Consider the following 22,934-nt stretch of genomic DNA (forward strand, 5'->3'; position numbering starts at 1 on the left):
GTGTGTGGAGTTTTAGCGGTCGGACATCCTTTTGCAGTTGTACAATCCACAAAGGCTGTACTGGCTCTGTCCTTCGAGGCTCTGTCCTCCTCTACATGCCGAACCGCCTGCCATAGGGCCTCTGCAAATGGGACAGTGACAGCTTCTACAAAGCCTCTTTTTTTTTTTTTAATAAAACCAAAACAAAGCCTCAGGAGCCAGAAAACAAACCCACAGGAGCACTGGCCTGAGCTGGGATGGAGTTCAGGCTTTGAAGCTAATGCATGTGCCCCCAGTTTTGCCACCATGGCTTCCAGAGCTGCCTGCCTGCGCTGAGGACTCTGGCTTTCTGGGGTGGGAGTGGTGCAGCTCTTAGCTCTTTTGGTCCAAACTGTTCTGGTTCATGACTCCCTCTCTGCCACCTTTTCTTCAACAAAGGATGGGGCTCATCACAGTGAAGCTTTGGAGACCCTCAACGAGGGAGCAGCCCAACCAAGGAAGACAGCAAGGGAGTGCAGTCTGACCCACACAGCTGGTATGGCACCTTGCACCCCACTGCTGGTGAACCTGCCAGGGCTGAGCATTCTGCTGCCGGGAGGGCTGTTGGGAGTGGGTGGTCCTGCATGGAGACAGGGAGTGGGGAGAGGGTGCTGAAATGGAAGTTTCAGACCCCTTGGGTCTGAAACATTCTCCTTTTCCTGCCCTCTAATAGAGAGCAAAATGAATGCCTTGCAGACACAGAGGCCAATTTCTTTGATGTGCCCCATAAAAAAACCAGCAAAGTAGGATACTCACGGAATAAGAAATTAAACAGCGATGTTGGCATTCCCAGAGAAGGCAGGTGTCTTGGTGGTGGGGCTCTGATGATGACCTCCTCTTTGCAGCAGTGAGGAACCAGCCTGCCCTTTGTAGGGGTGCCTGCTGGATTAGATGCTGTCCTGCATTGCTGGCTGCTGGAGTCCTGCTTTTCCCTAGGGGCAGGATCAGGCCTCTTCTGGTGGGGCCAATGACATGTTCCACACACTGAGACAACTTCCCCCTCTCTTCCTCTGCTCCTAGGCAGGGTGATGAAGCTGAATGAGCGAAGCGTGGCCCACTATGCCACCTGTGACTCACCCGCTGACCATGCCGGCTTCCTGCGCAAGCGGGTGGAACGGCACCACCACCATGCCCACCACTACAGCACCTCCTACCAGCGCCGCTGGTTTGTCCTCAAGGGCAATCTCCTCTTCTACTTCGAGGAGCGGGAGAGCCGTGAGCCCGTGGGGCTGGTGGTCCTGGAGGGCTGCACCGTGGAGCTGTGTGAGGCTGCTGAGGAGTTCGCCTTTGCCATCCGCTTTGACGATGCTGGCGCCAGGGCTTATGTGCTGGTGGCTGACGGGCAGGCTACCATGGAGGCCTGGGTGAAGGCACTTTCGCGGGCCAGCTTCGACTACATGCGGCTGGTGGTAAAGGAGCTGGAGAAGCAGCTGGAGGAGGCCTGCAAGAGCTTGGCCGCTTGCCGCAAGTCTCCACGGAGGTCCTCCTCCTCTGGCAGGAAGAGGCATCTCTCCAACCCGGCCTTGCTGCCTCTCCAGGAGAAGCCTTCCATCCTGGAGAACGGTTACTCCACATGGGGTAGTGGTGGTTGTATCCCCGGTGGGGCTGCCTGCCCTGACCATGATGGGGGGCAAGCAAAGCCCCCGCCCCTGCCTCCTCGCCGGCGCTCGGCCACTGGCAGCGCCACAGGGTCCCCAGCGCCCAGCCTCTCACCAGCCATGCTGGAGAGCCCAGTGTCACCAGACACGATCTGTTTCTCCAAGCTGCACAACTGGTATGGGCAGGAGATCGTGGTGCTGAGACGACAGTGGCAGGAGAGGCAGAAGAGGGGACACCTGTGACTGAGGGCGCAGGACGCAAGTCACCAGCCAGCTGATGCCTGTCAGCCTGTCTCCCACATGGGAAGAGCAGAGCAAGGGACTCAGTGGCTGAGTGTGCAGTGTGTGTATGCTTCAGAGGGTGTGTGGGAGGGATCCGAGTCTTCCCCAAACTTCGTGTTTCACTTCCATGAGGCTTTGTACAGCCGGAGTGTGTAATAGCAGGAGAGCCACCTCTGAACTCTCCTCTGCTGGTGATACGAGGTGTGGAGGGGGCCCAAATCAGCATGTATGCAACAAACCTCAGCCGAAAGGCTTGGCCCCTTGCCGTCTTGGCGGGCATGCTTCATCACCCACCTCTCATTCATTGCTTTTTTTTGGTTTTGTTTCTCAGTGTGGAAGTTTGCATGGGTCAGCGTTTATTATTATCTGTGGTCTTGCGCCAAAGTCCTTCTGCTTTTGTTCTTTTGCTGCAGATAAGGCTGGGCTCTTATAAAGTGCCTCCAATGGGCCACTGGCCCTGGCGTGTTCCTCCAGCCTTGTGCCTCTCTCACCACAGGACATGTGTGAGCCACTGCAGCTGTGGCTGGCCCAGGAGCTGGGGCTCTTGCGTTGTCTTTTCTTTTTACTTTTCTTTACTTCTTTACTGACCCTTCTTCCAGCTAAATTCTTCAGGATGTGGATATCACGGGCTTGCATCTGTCTCTTTGTGTGCTCATGCTCAGCAACAGGGCTGAAATGGAGACACAGAGAGTGGCCTGAGGCAACAGCGAGGACCAGGAGCTCCCCGGGGCTTATCTGGACTCTGTCAAATGGTAATCAAGCCTGTTACTATTTTGGGCTCGAGCTTTCCCTGTTCCAAAACAGGGATGCTAAAGCCTCTTCACCTAGCCAAGAGTAAATTTCTCAGCCTTTGTTCAGACCACAGCTCCTGCAAAGTGCCATATAGGGCTCAGTCAGCTCATTAGGCTGCTTGCCCAAGAGGGTGTCCAGAGCCACACCCTTGCTGGGCTGCTCGTTGTGGCTCTGCGCAACTCCTGGCAGTGCTGCACAGTCAGAGGAGAGGCTTTGGAGGAGCAGGGAAGAGGAGAGAGCTGGTCTCGGGAGGAAAAGTGAAGGTGTGGGAGTGATTTACAGGTAGCAGTGACTGTGTGTTAGTGGTGTCTGGGCTTGCCTCTCTAGCATCGAAGCCATATCGCTGCTTTCTACCAAGCCAGCACTTGGCCTGCCTGTGCTTCCCTCTGACTTAGTCTCAGCATTGCTTGGCTGATTCCTGTAGCACATCCCATCTTCCCAGCGGGCTGGGAGGGCTGCAGGGAGGCATGCCTGTCACCTCACTGCAGAAACAGACTTGTCCATCAGTAGGTCAGAAAACTTGGCCACAAGGCAGACGGTACAAGTAGGTGGATGCCAAGTCCAGGGACTAGAACACCCTGGAGTTGGGGTTTATAAATCTGCCTTATCCTCTTGGCAAGGGCTGTTTTTCAAATTAAAAAATATATGTGAAGTAGTCATGTGCTTCCTATCTAAAAATGGAAAAACCTGGTTTTATTGCCCTGTTTTATTAAGGAGCCTTGCTGGGAAAGCAAAAGGCCATTCCAGGTCATGACTGGCTGGAACCTATTTTGCTTTTTTGGAGTTAAATGCACTCAACTTTATACTTTGCAATAGCCAGCAGAGAATGCCAGTGCAGAAATCAAATTAATTCCAGTAACTCTTGGTGCCTTTGAAAATATAAATCTCTGGTAGTTTTGGATGATGAGCTTCCAGCCTCCTGCCTAATTATGGCTCAATGGTGTATTAGAGGAAATCTTAAATCAGATCTTAGCAATATGACTTCAGGCAGTGACAGTGTAACCTCCACTTACAAGTGATGCTATCCAGTCCTCTCCAGTTTGTGCCTGTATTTCTTCACAGTAAGGATCTTCAGGTTTGGGAGGATTATTTTTGTTCTGTTTTGAAGTGAAAATAGTTCAGAAAAAGCAGGGGTGGCCATGGGTCAGGCCCCAGGCTCTGTCAGCAGCCCAGCTGGTTGGACAGAGGGGTCAGTTCTGCCTCCCTACCTGCAGCTTGAAGAGTTCAGTTCTGCAGCATTCCTGGCTGTGAACCCATTCCCTTCCCCATGCCAGGGCAGCAGCATCAGGGAATCACACTACCTAGTGCCTCTTTGCTCTGAGCATGGGTATTTTGGGGCCAAGGTCAAATTTGTCAAGCATTTTCCTGTGGTTATTTTTTTTAAATGTAATACAGAGGGAAAAATATTTCCGATGTCTCAGACTTACATAAGGCAGTTTGATGGTAAAGATTTAACTTCTGAAACCAGTCAAAATGTAGTGGCAGTTCCTACAAGAGATCCAAGAATTGGGAACGACTTAAAAAAGAAAATAAATTAACAAAGCCAGTTCTGTCAGAACTGGGACTGAAACAGTATTATTCATTTAAGGGCAGTTTCACTTTTAAGAAGCTGAGTTTGTTTTAATAAGCCAGGATTGTACTCATAACACTACTAAAGAGCTTATATTTAATGCTTTAATCTGTCCCATTCAAATGGCACAATTTCCACGCTACCTACCTTTGCGTTAGCACATATCCCAGCTAAATCCTAAATCCTGCAAATGAGGCGCTGCGCTCTGCTTTCTGTCTAATCGCATTTGGAGTGATTTTGTGTTTTATTCTGCAGCACTGACAAGAAAATGGCTGAATCCTGATCCTCATTTGTGCTCAGCCCAGCTGTCCATGGGCCTTTGCTAGGTTTCCAAAGTGCTGTGTGACTTTGGATGCACTTGATCGGGGCTTCCTCACTGTTCCGCTCTCATAGCAAGGTTGGCCCTTTTCTGAGTAAAAAGAGCCATAATTGGAGTCATGCCCAAATTTATATGGGAATATGGGTTTTTTTTAATGACTGTTGCTGCTTGCTTCATTAGGCAGGAAGCATCTGGGTGCCCCTCTGCCTCCTCAGAGATGGAGACTATCAAACCAGCCCAGCTGAGAATTGGTTGTGCTGGTAGAGTCTTTGAAGCAGCTCACAGGCTGGAGGATGGGATTTCAGGTTCCTGAAGTTGCACATGCAGCTGGCTAATGGAGCATCCTGTCTGTCTGCAGGCAGACATCATTACAGGAAAGGCAGAGAGTTTTCACTGCACATCATCCCTGGCAGCAAAATAAGACTAATTGCCACACATGGGTTTTTCTCCAGCCATTCAGGTTTGGACTGTTTCACCTCCTGCTTCCACTTTCCCTTATTAATTTTTAAAAATAGAGAATGTCTAGGCTGCACAAAACAGGTTCCTTGGCATAGGGGGAGCCGAATGCTAAAGCTGAATGGGTACTTTTCTTAAGGTACTGAATTTAAGATCCTTTTCTAAGAGTTTTCTTTAGCGTAATAATGCAAAAGCAATGAGAGAAAAATGCTGAAATTTAAAAGAAGACTGAAAGACGGAGGGCAATTCTATCATGGCCTTTGTAAGCTATGGCGAGAAGGGCTCCCAATCCTGCTAAAATACTTGACGAAATCCTTAAATTTTTTTTCTGAGGCTGGCATTTAAGATTTAAACCCGTGATATTATTTCTGCACATCTTTTTTGTTAAACTGTGTTGATGTTTTCCACTGAATCCAGGTCCTAGCGGCAAGAGTAACCTGAAGGTTTTCCCCGTGGCCACTGCTAGCCATTTGGTGGACAATCCTGACCGGGATCAGACATTTTCTGTTACAGTAGCTACTGCATTAATTGGGGGAAGGAGGGAGGAGGCGGGGAGTGACCCCTCCATCTTAACCTCTCTCGACTGCCTTTGCAGAGAAGCTTAAAGAATCCCCACTGAAATGCACGTGGAGTTCCCGTGTCCGGGGCACCTCGGCACTACCAATTGCGTCCTATCCGCACAATTACCAGGCAACACTACGAGCAACCCGCGGGGACGCTCCCGCCTTCCCAAGGGCTTCTATTTTAGGTAGGACGGCGTGTTCTATTTTTTAGGAGACGGTTTTGCATGCGCCTTTGTTTTACACGCGGAACTTGTATTATACATTTCATTACTTTGTTAGCGTTTGTTTTACACGCGAAACTTGTATTACGAATCTCATTTACGTTGTTCAGCGTTTGTATTTTATGCTAAATAAACCGGTTTGATTTGTAGCCCGTGAGCCCCTCCGGGAGTGTCTGCAGGGCCTGGGCATTCCCGCCCGGCGCGGTTTTCCCCGGTGGAGCCCTCTCGGAAGGGGTGGGAAGCTACCCGCTTCCTTCCCTCCTCCCGGCCACCGGGGACCCCCCGCCGGAAAGGGGGCGCGGCCCGCTCGCGCACGCGCAGGCGGCTGCTCTCTGGCCGCTTCTTCTGAAGCTCGCGAGATTACCGGGTGACGCCTCGGGCTCGTGCTGGCTCGGGCTAGGCGGGACGGATGGCGGCGAGCAGCCGGCCGGCTCTTGGCGCGACGCGGCTCGCTCGGGGCGGCGGTGCTGGAGGCGGGGTCCGCGCGGGTCGCTCGGCGTGCCCGCGTTGTGCCTCCGAAGCGCTCACCGTCACCGCAGCGGCGCATTTTTGCCAAGCCTGGTTAAGGTGTAGTGAGGGGCGATGCGGGTGGGGCGGCAAACGGCAACGGCACGGTTGCTCACGGTGCGGGGCAAAGCCTTGCTGTGGGCGGGGCTGGGACGTGAGTGACAGAGCGTGCCAATGAGGAGAAGCGACTGTTGGCGGTGGCGGGCACCGGAACTCGGCACGGGAGGTGGATGGACACGCGGCCCGCGTTCCCCGTCAGCGGGCCGGCGGGGCCGGACGGCCAATCATCCCCGTGTTCCCTCCCGCGAGCGGCGGCAGCTGGCCCGGACCGTGTCCCCGCGTTTCCGCCGAGAGGGCGGCGCTGGCCTGTGCTGTGCTCGTGGGCAGTAAGGCGGAAATCAACACCCGCCTGCGTCCACCCTCTGCCACCGGCGACCGCTCCCCTTGCTAAGCCACGGGTGTTCCCTGCCCCGGACTCCCCGCGGGTTCCAGCTCCCCGGGGTTGGAATGTTTAAAATACTATAGTACTCTAATAAAGCGCGATGCGGTGACGGGGGTTGGCACTAAGGACGGCAGAGCGTTCCTCCCGCCGCTTCCCGGGCCCTCTGCGGGCCGGCGGAGCCGGGAGCGTGCCGGTTCAGCCGAAGTGCCACTTGCTGGTAAAGATCCACCTTTTCCAATCGACTCCTTGCAGACGCCCTTCGGCCTCCTCAGAGTGTTCAGCGTCGTGATCCCTTTCCTGTATGTTGGTACTCAGATCAGTAAGAACTTCGCAGCCTTACTTGAAGAACATGATATCTTTGTCCCAGAGGATGATGATGACGATGATTAAAGGGTATGTCACTAACTGCACCGTCAGTCTAATTATTTGTGCTTCCCGTTTGGCTTGGGGCAGGGAGGAGAATCTCAGATAAGGAAATACAGACAGCAACAGCTCGAAAGGTACATCTGCAGTTAAACACACGGACACGGATTTGCCTTTGGCTATGAACTTTTTTGTTCTTTTATACCAGAGTAGGCCAGACTGGTATCTGTGAAATCTTCACACCATACATTCACTAGAAATCAGAGTAAACTGATGGAGTTTTAGATCTTGTCAGTTGAATCAGAAATAAACTGTAGTCAGTGAGGCTCTATACTGCAGACAGAACAGAGAGACAGCATTACTACATTATGCATGCAAAGAAGGGCAACAGAGCTGGTGAAGCAGCTGGAGCACAAGTCTTATAAGGAGCAGCTAAGGGAGATGGGGGTGTTTAGCCTGGAGAAAAGGAGGCTCAGGGGCCACCTTATTGATCTCTACAACTACCTGACAGGAGGTTGTAAAAAGGTGGGTGTTAGTCTGTTCTCCCAAGTAACAAGTAATAGGACAAGAGGAAATGGCATTAGGTTGTGCCGGGGGAGGTTTAGATTGGATATTAGGAAACATTTCTTCACTGAAAGGTTTGTACAGCATTGGAACAGGCTGCCCAGGGAAGTGGTTGTGTCACACTCCCTCGCGGTATTTAAATGATGTGTAGATGTGGCACTTAGGGATGTGGTATAGCAGTGGACATGGCAGTGCTGGGCTAACAATTGGACTCAATGAACTTGAAGGTCTTTTCCAACCTAAATGATTCTTTGATTTTGTTCTACTTGTTTACCTGTTTAAAAGCTTTTTGCTAACTCACAGAATGACTATTTTAAAAGAGAGTCACTTATTGTCTGAAACTCTGATATAGGTGAACAATTTAAGAGAATTCCAGAACCCATCAGAACAAACTGTCTGATGGGTGTAACAACATTGATTTCTGAGTAGTTGGATCATTCAGACTCATTGGAGAAAGAAAGAGTCAAAATAATTCACCTCTGTCTGCACTATGCTACACTTTCTACCATTTTATGTTATTCTGTTTGGCTTGCCCTTTTGTAAAGATTTGACTTTGGGTGTATTTGATTCTTTATAGAACAAAGAAACTGTTTTAAAGATGTTATTGTAAACAGTGTTGCTTTGTAATCGTTTTGGTGGATGTACTCCACTTGATAAGGGTGTTTTCCAGCATGCACTGTGCAGCTAAAAACAAAGACTTAAAAGATTGTAAACACTGCAGTAGCCAGTTGGAAACCTCCTTTACCTAAACCCCACCTTGTGTGGTTTTGGGAGGAGTGTTTCTGAAGAGTAACAGCTTGTTATTCTATTTGCAGCACAGTAACAGAAGAACAGAAGGGAGAAAGCCATTGACAAAGCAATGATTCCAACGTCTGTCACCTGTTTTGTCCTTCCTAAACGGGACAGGGGGCTTTTCCCCCTTTTGCCAGTGAGCATCCTGTGCATGAGGGAAATCTGTAGATCAGGGTTGAAGGAAGAGCACTGCATCCTTGCAGCCCTTGCACACGCTCACCTCATCAAAGACTGCTTGGATGCCTTGAATTAGCAATATGGAAAACACTTAATTAAAGATCAAGAGATTGAGATGTATGACTTTGGTCTTGTGTTTTTATTCATGTGGTGGGGGAAAAAATGTGCCTGTGTACTAGCATTTGTCTTAACCTTTCTCCTCTGTCTGTCTGTTCCAGTAAGGAGGCTCTCCTGATATTTATTTCCTCTTGTGAGTCCTCTCTGTGAACCCTTTTCCCCAGGGGAAGCAGCAGCCCCACAACACAGCCCCATTAAAGAATGAAGTGCACATCAGCAATGGCACTGCAGTTCAGCAACCTGGCAGGTGATGGGACCGTGTCATTAATATCACCTCACTGAAGATTAAATACAGTATTATCATCACAGAGTTAAAAGTTTGCGTACCTTTGATAAAAGGCTAAGATCACAAATGGCAAACTAACTTGCTGATGTCTTTTATGGCATTTAATCTCTGAACACTGAAAAAAACATCTAAATACTGGCTCCATGTACCTAATATTTCCTAGGTAGTTCGGTACTTCCTTCTGAATGACCCCTAATATATTTGTTGTCTTAACTGTGTATAAACCTCAAGTCCTCTTTTCATAGAAGTGTTTACTATTGCATTTAAATCCTAGCATAATAGACTTAAAAGATCTTCTCTGCTGCTAGGGCACATGAAGAGCATCTTTAGTCACATCAGACCAGCTGTTTTCTCAAATTGAAACCTAGAAAGGTTAGTCAATTATTTATTTTTCTTAAGCCAGTGTCTCTCTTGTGGTTTCTGGTCATTAGCTCTGGCCTTGTATCTTGACTGCCCACTTTCTCCTTCTTTATTCATGTCACTGTTAAAAAGTTTCACTTAATGTCGCACACGTTGTCACAGTGTATAGTTCAAACAGCCACACTTGCTCCCTTCTTCTTTGGCACAGCTTTGGATGTTTGCTCTGTAACTCTCCAGCATAGTTACAGAGAGAAAAGGGAGCCTGCAATCTGAGTAACCCCAACAGCTGTAGCTGAAGGGAGATGTCAGGTTCTTGAGTCACTTGGTATCTGAGTTGCCCCCTCCTTCCCCAAGCCACCTGAGAAGTGGTTGTTCCAGTTCATCTGCTCTTGGGAGCCAAACATGTACCCACTCCTATCTTCTGTGCTGCCAAATTCCTTATCGCTGCTTTCTCCCATGGTCTCTTCTGGCCCCTCCTGACTCTCTCAACCCTGTCCTTAAAAACACGCCACCCCTGAAGCCCCAAGGTACACTTACATACACATCCCTGAGGAGTGCTGTGTTACAGTCCTCTTATGGGGAAGAAAGCCCCAGTATTTAGGCAGGATAAAACCAAGTTTGACTGTACTACAAAGATCCGATGCTGGTCACACCTGGGGGAGCTCTAGCACTGAGTTACCTCCTGAAAATCTGTTCTGACTGGTGACAGAACAAATTCTCCTTACCCTTCTCAAAAGGGAGCTAGTAATTCCTGATTCAATTAAGAAGGTGATGGTAGGACACCATCTCCTGCTAGGCATCAGAAGTTCTTACAGAGCTTTCCTATTCTAGATAACAGTACAACCCCCCATTTTTCCAGGTAATTTCATTTTACAGCAGGGAAATGGACTCTGCTGATGTCTTTATGCACAAAGGGATTTATATGCCTATTGGATTTCATGTATTCTCTGAGGAGGTAAACAGACCCTAGTGTCCAAGGGAAAAACAGCAGGTCAACAAAGTCACAGCATGAAACTGCAAGACACTACATGAATACAGATGGTCTCAAGCACAAGAGTATTTCTGTGACTACACTGGCTGTTCTGAAGACCTGCTCTTTCCTCCACAGAGCTAACACGTACAGACAGGGCTGCAGGCCAAGCACAAAGCCCCACAGCTAGGTTGTGTTGTGGTTATTCAGCAGACACCCCAGGGCAGATGATAGGACAAACGCTGCCCACTGAAAATACATATTGGCAAAACTGTGAAATCACAGCTCTTCAAACATCATAATCACTTACATACACTCTGGATTCAGCTAGGCCTTAGACTCCTAATATGTTACACAATCTCTCTGTATGGTTTTTTTCTATTGTACAGAACTTTATTTGTAATATAAGGCAGGAAGACACAGAGTCAATCTCTCAGGGATCGTGGCCCGCATAGAATTTGGACAGAAAGTCTTTAGGTCGCGGGGTTTCCGTCTCATGGAAATACCTCATGACGTGAGTCCTCTGCTTCCATACATGAATGGTTTCTTGAAGCTCCATTTTCCCCTGAGCACAGACAGAAGAATTTTAGACCAGTTCTCAGTTAGAGCCCAAGTCTAACCTTACAGCAGCATGAAAGTTATTTCAATGCACTGAGAAACACCTAAGTAAAAAACAGCTGCATCAGCAGTTCTGTACTCCTACAGACTGCTTGTATCACCTACACTGTGACACAAAGATACTGTTTCTGCCTTGTGACTTGACATCTCTGCAGCATAGCTTCCCAGCCCTGTGAAACAGGCAAAGGATCTTGCCTCCTTCTTAAAAGCTGCATTGTTTCTCTCATGACCAGCACCTCCCATAAAATTCTACATAACATTCCTAATTTTCAAGTACCTCTATTGAATTTGTTTGAATAGCAGCACATTACCTGTAAAACTAAGCAGAACTACTCCCAAGTGCTTAGCACCAGTATTAGTGCCACAGAGATATTAAACTTAACTTCTTCATGACTCCACTCTATTGTACTGGTTTTGTAGGATGGCAGCACAGAGTAAAATGAGACTGCCTGGAATTGTCATCAACCGTACTACCTAGGATTTTATTTCCAGATTTTTCTCATCATGTAAAGACAGAGTAACTGTCTTGAAATGCATGAAATATAACAGGTGAGCATGGCAGTCCTTGGTTGGAAGCTTTCTAACACATTAGAACTGCAGAGGTCAGTTACTGTGGCTCATTTAAAGATCTGCAAACCAGAACCAGTGCCCTGAGTGACAGAAATCTGTATTCAAGCCACTGGGACTTACGTGCATTAAGACTCTGTTCCTCTGCTTGCTAAAGCAGCATGATCCCCGATCAACAGGTTTGCTGACATAGGTAAACCAATACGACTGCAAGAGACAACCCCTCCATAGCCCAAGCTGTTTGTACCTTAATAACCAGCATGTCTATCACCCGTGGATCCCTAATGTGGGCGTTCTTCATGAACATCTCCCGCACCTTGTTACGCCCCTGTTTCACCGTGATGTCCAGCTGGTACAGGTGTACTACAAGAAACACAACACCCACTGCGGTCATCCACATCGCTTCGAGTTTTTCCCACCGGCGGCGTTCAACTCAACCCTCCAAAACGCTACCCGGCCGCTCGTTCATGCGCAGCCCGCCGGTTTCACCAATGTCATTAAGGCCGTTCCGACCTTGAGCACGCGCGGCAAGCTCCGCGCCCCTCACCCACCCGCGTTGGGCACCTCGCGGTACCACGCCCGGTACAGCTCCCTGACGCGCCGCTTCGCCTCGCCCAGGTCCCGGCTGAAGATGGGCTTCACCGCGGCCGACAGCGCTCCCTTGCCCGCCACCGCCATCTTGCTGCCGCCACCGCCCTGCTACCGCCCTCGGGAACGCCCACGGCGCGGCAGAGCTCCTATTGGTCGGCTCTACTGCCACTCCGCCCGGCCAGCCGACGATCTCCCATCGGATTGGTCGGAGGAAACGCCAATCAGCGCTGTTTGCGAGGGGAGGGCCAGGCCGGATGGGCGGGGCTGCACCGTGTCCCGCCTCCCGGGGCTGTGGGGCCCGACCCCTCAGAGCCGGCGCCTCCCTCAGGGCCGCGCTGGGGCTGTGTTATGGAATTATGTATTTGTTGCCTTTGACCCCAGACGTCACACCGGCTGTTTTCTGTCAGTGCACTATTGCGTGTTAGAAAGACAGTCCTAGTCCAGCTATACGTACGTTTTTATCCAAGTACACGAGTGCTGGGATCCTCACTGAAGTTAAGTTCATGCCAACCTTCTCTTTAAACGCACTCGTGTGTGCTGGTCACTATAAACCCAAAAGCGTTCAGTACAGTGTCACTGAACTGACTAGAAAAATAACGCTGAAAGGATCTTTAAAGGCACAGTTGCGGTGCTAGGGGTAAGGAGAGAAATGCCAAGTGAGCGTCTGAGGCTGGGGCACAGCGGGACCGAGGCAACCACAAAGAGGAGAGATGAGAAAGAAGATTTCACATCACTTTTATTCTTTCAGATTTTTTTTGAGATTAAAAGCATGAAATACAAATCTTAGCATGGAGTACTAATCTTAACAACTACATTAATAAGGATTCGCATAGTTCAGTAGCTTTCATAGCTTCCAAAATTACCATTAGAAAGATAGATATAAAGGTGTCCACACACTCAGTTTCAGGTATTTATTTTTTTTTTTTAGTGGTGGTTATACACCGAATCTCCTTTATGTTATGGTCCTTTCAGCCATGTGGTTAAAAGGCAACTACTACTAATCTAAATATCAACATATTTTAACACCGTGCAAAACAATTTGTCAGGAATATTGCAGGAAGAAAAAGAAAGGTAGTTCTGAAGTCTATGGCCATACAGTTTCAAACAGTATAACTCCATCCCTTTGTGAGTTCCAAACCTGCCCAAGAGCCGACTTTAAGTAATGCTAAAAAAACCCCAAAACAGTTATCAGGAGCTAGTTAGAGGAAATGATAAATCTAAACACTGGGATTTCTCTTGAAATGTACTTATAGAAATTGCTGTATTTCACAAATGACCTGCTTCTGTGGCTGACACATCATATGGATTATTTATGTATTCCTTGGTATTTACTCCTACTGGAGGATTAGCGCGACGTAGGGGTTGTCAGGATTAAAACTTACTTTCTTTGGGACTATAAATGAAAACAATGCAATATCTGTGCAATAGATAGGAGTATGTAATAAACAGGAAGGAACAAAGGAGACGTGTGTTGGATGGTAAATTTTTTCAGGAGCACTGCTCTGAAACTGCATTTAAATGTCACTGTTGGAGCTGAAGCTCTCGCCCTGCCCACCAGCAGCATCAGCCAAATCAGCTGACCATCCCTTGTTTTTTCAGGAACCAAGCCAGAGCTGGGCTCCCCTGGGCACCAGGCAGAGGCACACACTGCTGCACGCAGGAAAGGCAGAGCATGGCTGGATAGGCAGTGGGGCTAACAGTAGTACCTTACAGGTTTTTCCTAGTCATTTTTTGCTTCCAGAATCAGCAATACCTCAGGGTTGTCTTTTACCCAGGATATCCTTGTATTTCTGTAAAGTAACTCAGGGCTAATAATTCTTTCAGAAGCTGTGTGTTCAGTGAACTGCTTCTGCAACTGATGAAAGCCCAAAGTACAGCAGAGCTGGCTGATTAGGCAAAAATGTCCTTACAAACTTGATTGCCATTACTAACTTCATATAGCTGTTTGATTCAAGATCCAGAACCAGAATTAAGATAAATGAGATATTGGGCTAGATCCTCACTTTACACAGCTGTGGACATTTTTTTTACTTGAGAGGTCTTAAGTGGAGCCCAGCATGAGCCTGCCTAGACCTGCAATGTTTCTGATAAAGTTTGCATTGCTGGTGCTCTGTGAGTTAAAGGAGAGTGGTGTGCACTTATCTTGGGACAGCTTGCAACAGGTATGGGTGTGGGGAGTTTGTGAGAGCAAAGTGACCATCCTCCCGTGGCCTGGGCTGGTCCTCAGGGAGCACAAAGGTAAATTTCTGCAGGAGAGTGGTAAAGAAAAGAAAGAGCTCCATTCTGGCCAGCTGTTCTCCCAGGCAGACACGGCGACCTGCAAGAGAGGGAGTAGAAAGTGTCCATCAAAAAGGGCATTAATCCATGCTGGAATCACTGTGGGGGGGAGCAGATCACCCTCCTGCTGTGCCTCTGACTTGCAGCTGGATACTCCCCTCAGATTTACCTGCTGAGAAGGGCAGGAAGGCATCTGGTTTCACAAACTGCCCGTTTACATCCAGGAAGTGTTCAGGGTAAAACTCATTTGGTTTCTCCCAGACTGTCTCATCCTTCAGCACAGAAGACAAGTTGGTGATGATTGTCGTCCCCTGCACTCCACCACAAGAGGAAACAACTTATGTGAGAACAGCAGCATTATCTTGGCACAATGGATCAGTGCTGGTCCCTGTGTCTCCCATCTAATAGCAACCACCATTCAGTGCCTCAGCATAAGGCACGCATCTCCACTTCTGCATCTTATTTAAAGCAGAGGTAAAGCAGGGCACTTTTCCAGTGATACAGGGTGCCTACCCCACACTCTGAAGTATCTGAACTTTTGCAGTTTGTATCCTTACAGAGGCCGTTGAATGCAAATGCCAATTTCATGGTTACACAGTGGAAACAGCCTCTGCTTCTCAGATCCTCCTGGACTTGTTTTATAGCTGCAGAGAAGAAGCTGACTGACAGACTTCAAAGCCCAGCTTTCGCAGGGGCCGTGGAAAATTGCAAAGCTTTCCTGTTTCACATGTCAACATTCTAAGCCAGAGGAGATACTGCAAGGGTACCAAAAAAAAAAAAAAGTAATCCCAGACTTGAATTCTGCCAGTGCTGCCAGGGCAGCTGCCTGTCACAGTGGAAGTGGTCTGAATGTCAGTGGCATTTGAATAGCTTCAGAGGTTAGAATTTTAAATACTACCATGTTAGGCAAGCCAGTAAGCTGGTGCTGTGTGCCTCCAAAGAGCCTGTTAGGCTTTTAGGCTCCTTCCAACACAGGCAGTGAATGTCACGGCTCATGGAGAGGAAGGGAAACCTTTGCACTGAGCTGCCACTGCAGTTGGGTTCCCATATAACCAGTGTAAACCTAGAGCACAGATATGACCCTCTGCCTGGATTTAGCATGTTAAAATGTCCTACTTTACTGCTCGCCAGTGACTGTAATTGGGTCTGGAAGTACAACACTGCAGAGTTGCATGGGGTCACCCCCACCCCATGCCTGGTGTGTGCACAAGGAGAGGATGTTGTATTGCTTATCTGGTCACGGTCACCTTGGGAATAAAGAAGCCTTGCAACTCGGTGTCCCGGTACGTCATGTGAGGTAGTCCAACAGGAATAATATCCCCACAGCGTTGCACTTCATGGATCACAGCATTAGTGTAAGGCATGCTCACTTGGTCCTTCATGGTGGGGGGTCTCTCTCTGCCAATCACCTTATCAATCTCCGCTTGGACCTTACCTGGAAGCAGAACAGATAAGGAATTAGAGGACACTTAGACAGAAGGGGCTGGCACAAGCTGAAGGAAGATTGGCAGCATGAGATTGTAGGCACTGGGTGAGAGCGGGACAAGCAATTAGTGAAAGAAACAGGAACTAGATGGGGAGGCATTTTTCAGTTGCTCGGTGACATCTGTATAACTATTCTTTGAGCATAGTGTCTTTAAAAGGTCCTGCCCCTTACCCCTACCTTACCCCTCCACTATGCAGCTGGAAGGGTACCTGGCCATGCAGCATTAGAGAATTTGAACCGATCAGCATCTACTCCAAATACTGGAAAGAGGGTATGCTGACCACTGCCAGTCCCCAGCCTTCAAAACGAAGGCAAGAGCGAACTTGCCTTTCCAATTTGTCTTTTTTATCAGGGCTTCACCTCTGCCAGAACAGCTGTTTGGGAAGTGTTTCTCCTGGCTTCTGCTAGACCAACAATCACCAAAGCTGTTCCTTTTTTCAGGAACCAAGCCAGAGCTGGGCTCTCCTGGGCACCAGGCAGAGGCAAAACCCCCAAATCATGGAGAGAAGGTATTCAGCCTCCTTGCAGAAAAACGCAGGTTGAAGGGAAGAGGCCACACCTCTGTCTGTTTCTGACTTACTCTGTATTTCTGGGTGGAGAAGCATATACAGCAAGGCCCACCGAAGAGTGGTGGTGGTGGTCTCAGAACCAGCTCCAAACAAGTCTCCAGCCACCAGACGAAGGTTGTTATAGTGGAAACCATTCTCTTCAGCTGCCTTACCCTGTGGAGAGAAAACAAGTGGGAAATTGGAGCTGGGGTATTTGCTAGCTGAGAATACCATTGTCCAAAGAAGTACTGAGAAGCACTAGATCCATTTTTCAGTGGGACAGTAGAGCACAACACAGGCAATGGTCTGAGCATGAGTGATGTACTTCGCAACCCTGTTATCTGCTGTATTTGAAGGTCCTCAACCACCTCCCATATCCTGAGAGATGAAAGCTACACCTGCCTTCAGGACAGGAGTGAACACTTTGTGCTCTCATCTCAAACAGACAGCAGGCCCCTGCTGCTAGCCATAACATCCTCCCCCAGAGGAGTGGGAACACAGTTATCCAGGTTTGGTCAGATCATAAAACCCACACAGCAGAGAGGAGGCTGCATTAATGTGGCTAATGCAAAATTAACATTATTTTAAGGGAGTTATCCCTAGCTATGCATTACAGATTCTCTCTGCTTCTGCCCTGATATTTTCTTACAATTAAAAACAAACAAACAAACAAAAAAAAAACCCCAAAAAACCAAACAAAAAAAACAAAAAAAAAAAACCAAAAAAAAAACCAAAAAAATGAGGGTATTATTGCTGCCTATTAAGTCTGCAACACCACTTTCAGCAAAACTGGTCTCTCATCCAAATGCTAATTGAGCTCAAATTTGTTAGCATATGAGATATGACAAGCTCTCTGCATGAGTTCATCTTCTTGTCTTTTCTAATCCTCTTTATACTCTCCCTTCCTAGGGACTAGCTTCTGTTAAGTTATTCAGTATATTTTGATGCTGTTGTAATATGGATAGCAATTAATAAGGCATTTAAGACTCAACTGTTATTTCAACAAAAGATTTCATGCAAGGGAGCTCTGGGACTGACCTGACCAAAGTTAACTCAGGAGAGGGATTTATCAGACTGGCTTATCAGGGGATCCTAGTGAAAAGAAGAGAGCTGTGACAAGAGGCAGCACGGTCAGGCTCATATCCACCCCCAGATAGTACTGCTCAGTGCAGAGTAACATAGGTCATGTTGCTCTGCCTGTGCAAGCTGGGGGGCCCAATGCATGGGGGAGGTGACCAACACCCCTGGCACGGCAGGGTTTGTTATGCAGAGCAGCAGTGTAGCCTGAGCACTCAGATGGTGGAAGTGATTCGCAAGCAGAATTTGCTAATACTGCTCATCTGACACTCAAAATTTAGTGAATCCATGTGCAGAAACATGGGGTGGACGGATGGGCTGATGCAAGTACCTTTGATTTTATACTGACTTTGTGCCTCACTGAATCGAAGGAAAGACTCCTTTTAATTTTAGTGAAGTTCAGATTTAGGCCTTCCTCTGATATGTCGGGAACTAGTTCTTAGCAAGCAATTCAAAGACACATATCCGTCTTTTCAAGTCATAACTTGGTTTAAAGGCAGGCTACAGACTGGGCAATGACACCAAAAAGCCAGTCTGTTGCTGCAGTTTTGTAACTGATTATGAGACATCAGTCATCAAGGCACTGACATGACAAGGAATCTTGCATGTTAACTTGTTCTCTGGTGCAAACTTAGAAATATTAGTGAATTCTCAATCACTGCCTTTTAAAAGCCTTCAAAATGGTGTAGGCTGGAAAGAAGGAAGTTGCTAGACTCTGAGGGGAATGTGAAGGTAGAAAATGGCAACAAGAACATCAGCAGACAATATGACGTCTCAAGACAGTAAAGGAAGTTACAGCATGAAGAACATCTTTCTTATCAAGATATAACATGGAATGAAAAAGTAGGAAATTAGTTGGTAAGAGATTTTAAACAACTCTATGAAGAAAGTCAGCTTCTATGAACAAGCTTAAACAGGCAGAGGAACTGCCCCTGGACCTGCTGGTGTCACCCTACCTTCTCCATTTCCTTTAAAAATGCATCCGTGAGATCTCGGGTGTAAGCAGGGTTCCAGGTCTCCCTGTGCTTATCTATGAGCACATCAACGAAGTCCATGAAAGCCTTTTGGCTTTGAAAGATTTTCTGTGCCAGTCCAGGGATGCGCACCAAAATGGGCACCACGTTAAGAAGCTGGGGTGTGAGAACCAGAAAGAGAGAGAAAGAGAGAGAAGATATTATGTGATGCAAAAAGGAAAAATGATGAAAACACAATGCTCTCAATCAACAGAGGGCAGCTTCTTACAGCTGTCAGTCTACCTGAGGAAGGAATCCAGTTTCTTCATTCAGGGAATTTTCAAAGAAATGCAAGAGTTTGTGGAATGTCTCATCACTGTAGTCGAAACGTTCTCCAAAGACCATGGTGCAGATCATATTGCAGACTGCTTTATTTACAGGAACATGAACATCAAAAGAACGACCTGAAAATGGAAATGGAGACCAAGCAATGAAGCTCAGCCACACCAAGCTGTTGGACCTCAGCTGTCAGCAGCAAGAATACACAAATGCCTCCTCGATGCCTTCAAGAGAAAAAGCCCTCAAACCACTCAAAGTACAAATGCATAATACTAAGTGAAGATCATCTCATCTCTTACTAATATTTGGTTGATCTGTGTTTAAAGGAGAAAACTCCCCAGAAAAGCTGAGTTGCAGCCTTGTTCTGTGACTTGACAGGTAACATGTTGTGTCTAGATGACAGGTGATGTGCTGTGAACTCTGAGCTGCACTTCTGTTGCATGTGATAACGTCAGTATGTTCCACTAAACTTCATAAAGGTAACAGTTAACCAGCTCTGGGAATAATTCTATTTTACCTCTCTATTTCTAATTTCCTATTTGTTTTCTCTTTCAAATGGATTAGTGTTACAGTAGCCACACTGTGTAAAGTAGAAGTGGCTCCAAAGAGTTCATATAGACTAGAAACACTGCATTTTCTTGGGAAGAGAGCACTGCATGCAAACAAGAGTGGCTTTAGTAATACTTCTCTTTGCATCGCTGTATTGCCTTTTTCCGTGATTTCCCCATCCTTGTGGATGTGACAAACCTTCTTTAGCCTTGAATGCTGAACAAAGAAATCCAGCTTCCTCTACCACTCGCTCTTCCAAGGATTTCTTTCCCATCCCAAAGTTCCTCAAAGTAGAGAGCGTGAATTTCCTTAGCTCCTTCCAGCTGTGCCCGTATCTTGCAAAAACAATACCTGGAATTATGGATGAGCAAGAAATGTCAGGATATGTCACTTGTGCATCAAGAAAAGTTTGCTAGACAATAGCAATTGTGAGTTTGGAGGTACAGGTCTGTGTGGATAAATGAGTCTGATCTTATACAGCTTCTTCATACAGCAATTCTGAATATGGATTACTGCACCTTCTAATGCCTGTGCATGGCTAGCAAAGGTGGAGGGGGGATTCAATGGGAGCAACAAGGGCTGCTAAGGATAAAGGAATCACCCCTCCAAACCATTCAGCATTGCACCCTTAGCTTGGGTGAACTGGGTAGCAGCTTGTGCAACCACACAGGAGCTGAGGATGAGATGTGGGCAGAATGCTGGATAATACTCTCTCAGATGAAAGTTTCCATATTTTTTTGACAGCAACTTGCATATAGCGCTGTTATGTGCAAGTTGTTGTTGCATAAGCATGTTGTTTTACATAAGCACGGTAAGCATTAATCACTGGGTGTGTCAGGAGCTGGCAAGAAAGTTGTACCACAGGTAGTGCCCTAACACTGCTGCAGAGGTGTGTGCTCACACCTGGAGCTGTACTACAACCACTAAGGGGAGCCCCCATCTCATCAAATCCGATTTTGTCACCACCAGAGAGTGGCAGATGTACAAGGAGATTGATCCTGGGGACATGAGAAGGTGGCACCATGCTAAGAAAATCTTCCATTTCAATCCTACTTGTGCTAGTACCAGCAAGGAATGCCTATTTTCAAGGGACTTGCCTTCAGATTTCTTTCCGTAGCCCAAGTGTTCATATATTGGCAAGTATGGCCGATCAGCAAAGTCCTCTGACTTGTGGACAAGGGCTTCCTTCACTGCTTTATATCCATTCAGCACTACCACGTTGGTCCAGCAGTTCTGGAGATTGTAGATGTTTCCAAACTTCTTCTGAAGCTGCCAAGATAAAAAAGTATGTCCCTGAAAATGAGCTGAATGTAACATCAGAAATATCACCATATCCTTTCTTAGGGCCTTTACTATTTTGTGATTTTTTTTGAGGTGCTTTTATTCAGAAATCTTCAGCTGATCTTTGACCTTTGTCTTTGTAGTGCAACAGCTCAGTGCCAAACAGCAGCTGGAGCAGGGATCAATGCTCCATGAGTGGAAAAATTTAGAGTACACCTATCCTGGTGTACAAACTGTTGCCATGAACATTGTGCAAGTATTTTGGATTTTGTCAAGGACCTTTTTGGGGATTTTCAAAGGCTGCAAGTTCAACAATTAATTATTTCCTAATATTTGTATTTACTTTGATCTGAAAGACCAGGTAAGTTTTTAGTCTACTTCTGCTGAAGGAAATATTAATGATTAGGTGATATGTAATTTTTTTTAAAATATGCATTTATTCCTAAAGATCTACCCAGAGCCAGGTTTCCAGAAACATGGTAGGAAAAGGCAATTCCACACTGGAGTTTTAGGTCAACTTTCTCCCTAAAAGGAGTGTACACATCCAGTATGACTGGTGACTGGCGCACACCCTACATCTGCTGTGATCTGTAAGAGACATCATGCTGACAGCAGGATGGGAGCACAGGTAATCCTGTCAGCCATGCACTCACCGTGGGATCTGACCTTGGAGCTGTCTCCTCCAGGTAGACAAGCCCTTTAACTGGACTTAGACTCCTAGGAAGGCAGGTCAAAGCTCCCCCGCTAGTCAGGAACACTGAACAAAGCACTCAGGAGCATGTTGTCCAAAGACATGCAATAGAAGTGATGCCCCACAGTTTAATTTTTCTTTTTTTTGGTAGGTTTTTTTTGTTGTTGTTGTTTTGGTTGGGGGGGGGGTTATTTTTTGGTTTTGGTTTGGGTTTTTTTTGTTTAAAAACTAGGAGTCTTCATTTCTGCACTGTAGCATTGCAAGGAGTCAAAGTACTTATTTGCAGTAGGGTTGAAAAGTGAATTAGCACTTCACTGGCACTAGAAATACATAATTAAAAGTGATTACTGGTCAAGATTGTGGTTAGCATGTCCCTGACGTGATATGATTTGAAAATGGTACGCTTTTGGACTACACGCAAGCAAATAATACAAATGCTATATTTAGTTTCTCCGTTTGGCAGGTTTTGGACAGACAGCTGAACAGCACTGTCCTAGAAAAGAGGGCTTTAGAGTTTGCAAGCTGAAGCACAAAACCCCCATGGTTTATCTGCTGCAAGCTGTGCTGTGCTTTTCCTTTGAGAAAAGCTAAGCCCTGACTTTGAATAGGAATGCTACCGAGATTTTGGGCATTGCTGCTGGGGCAAATCCCACACGCTGATCTCTTTAACTGAAACTGTCACATGCATGCTTCAGTAACTCACATGAAAGTTTGCCATTCCGCAGCCTCATTCTCAGCCCAGGTATTTGTTTGTCTTCCCTTGTTTGTACATCTCCCTGTTCCTTTGCCCCCAAATCTGCCCACATGGTAGGTTGGTGGCCAGCTCTACAGCATCACCTATCATTGGAGGCTCACGCAGAGGTGGGGAGATGGAGGTTGGTGAGGTGGTGTGTGATTATTGTTAATCTGTGAGGGCCAAGTCAGAGTCCTTAGGCAGTGACTTGCTTCATCCTGGACTTTGGAGAGGGCATTGCCTTTCGGCTTTGTGCAAGATTAGGTCGTGCCAGGGTGTACCCCACCCCTCCTGGTCCTGTGAGAGGGGCACTTCATTGTGGGGGCTGCCACTCACCTGTTTGAAGGAGTGGGCAGGGTTGTGGAAGTCAACAGAGAGCATGGTCCCGATGAAAGGCAGAGACACTGGGCCTGGTGGGTAACGGCTCCACTTCTTCCTGCGCTTCATGAAGTCAAGCAGTAAAGTAAAGACTGTAAGAAAAACTCCCAGTACAGAGATGTTGCTCCAGAGGGATGACAGCTGGGACCCCAGCCACAGGAACAATGCCATTTCGTAGCCTGTCTACTCCTTTGTCTTCCTCTTTGGACACAAGACTCCTGCTTCCTTTTGCCTTCTCTTCCGTTTCTGACCTTTTAATATGGCACTTGGCTCGAACTCGAAGCTCCTCCTCTGCTCAGCTCAGCCCTAGGGGAGTGGTATAAGGGTCATCCCTCCTCCTTCTCCTCCTCCTCCTCCAAAGCTTTTTTGTCACTGCCAAAGGAAGCAGCTCCTGCCAATAGTGCTGTCCGTGGGAGAGAACTCAGTGAGGTCCAGGTGTTTGGGCACCC

At 47.3% G+C, this 22,934-nt stretch overlaps 3 protein-coding genes across 3 annotated transcripts; 1 reads left to right on the forward strand and 2 right to left on the reverse strand.

The window, feature by feature from the left end:
- The first annotated feature begins 338 nt into the window (after positions 1-338).
- Positions 339-6,008, forward strand: PHETA2 (PH domain containing endocytic trafficking adaptor 2). Its single transcript, XM_018080329.2, has 2 exons — positions 339-514; positions 1,039-6,008. Exon 2 carries the CDS (start codon positions 1,047-1,049, stop codon positions 1,857-1,859), a length of 813 nt encoding a protein of 270 aa, XP_017935818.1. The 5' UTR covers positions 339-514; positions 1,039-1,046; the 3' UTR covers positions 1,860-6,008.
- A 4,760-nt stretch (positions 6,009-10,768) lies between these two features.
- Positions 10,769-12,326, reverse strand: NDUFA6 (NADH:ubiquinone oxidoreductase subunit A6). Its single transcript, XM_008931508.3, has 3 exons — positions 12,134-12,326; positions 11,830-11,945; positions 10,769-10,962 (listed from the first exon to the last, which is right to left on the reverse strand). Exons 1-3 carry the CDS (start codon positions 12,258-12,260, stop codon positions 10,831-10,833), a joined length of 375 nt encoding a protein of 124 aa, XP_008929756.1. The 5' UTR covers positions 12,261-12,326; the 3' UTR covers positions 10,769-10,830.
- A 566-nt stretch (positions 12,327-12,892) lies between these two features.
- On the reverse strand, positions 12,893-22,728 carry LOC103764673 (cytochrome P450 2D17). The gene is made up of 9 exons (XM_018080328.2): positions 22,444-22,728; positions 20,500-20,671; positions 19,601-19,753; positions 18,818-18,978; positions 18,518-18,691; positions 16,517-16,658; positions 15,698-15,885; positions 14,620-14,761; positions 12,893-14,490 (listed from the first exon to the last, which is right to left on the reverse strand). The coding sequence occupies exons 1-9, from the start codon at positions 22,654-22,656 to the stop codon at positions 14,312-14,314; spliced, it is 1,524 nt and encodes a 507-aa protein (XP_017935817.1). The 5' UTR covers positions 22,657-22,728; the 3' UTR covers positions 12,893-14,311.
- Between the last annotated feature and the right edge of the window lie 206 nt (positions 22,729-22,934).

This window comes from Manacus vitellinus, unplaced genomic scaffold, assembly GCF_001715985.3.
Source record: "Manacus vitellinus isolate BGI_N305 unplaced genomic scaffold, ASM171598v3 scaffold_5_pilon, whole genome shotgun sequence".
NCBI lineage: Eukaryota > Metazoa > Chordata > Aves > Passeriformes > Pipridae > Manacus > Manacus vitellinus.

Excerpts from the sequence above, each read along its gene's own strand:
- PHETA2 (XM_018080329.2), top strand. The coding sequence starts at position 1,047 with ATGAAGCTGAATGAGCGAAGCGTGGCCCACTATGCCACCTGTGACTCA.
- NDUFA6 (XM_008931508.3), bottom strand. The coding sequence starts at position 12,260 with ATGGCGGTGGCGGGCAAGGGAGCGCTGTCGGCCGCGGTGAAGCCCATC. Across the intron at positions 11,946-12,133 it reads CCGCGAGGTGCCCAACGCGG|TACACCTGTACCAGCTGGAC; the intron begins GTGGGTGAGGGG and ends TGTTTCTTGTAG. Across the intron at positions 10,963-11,829 it reads TAGACATGCTGGTTATTAAG|GGGAAAATGGAGCTTCAAGA; the intron begins GTACAAACAGCT and ends GTCTGTGCTCAG.
- LOC103764673 (XM_018080328.2), bottom strand. The coding sequence starts at position 22,656 with ATGGCATTGTTCCTGTGGCTGGGGTCCCAGCTGTCATCCCTCTGGAGC. Across the intron at positions 18,979-19,600 it reads AGCATTCAAGGCTAAAGAAG|GTCGTTCTTTTGATGTTCAT; the intron begins GTTTGTCACATC and ends TTCCATTTTCAG. Across the intron at positions 15,886-16,516 it reads TCTCCACCCAGAAATACAGA|GTAAGGTCCAAGCGGAGATT; the intron begins GTAAGTCAGAAA and ends TTCTGCTTCCAG.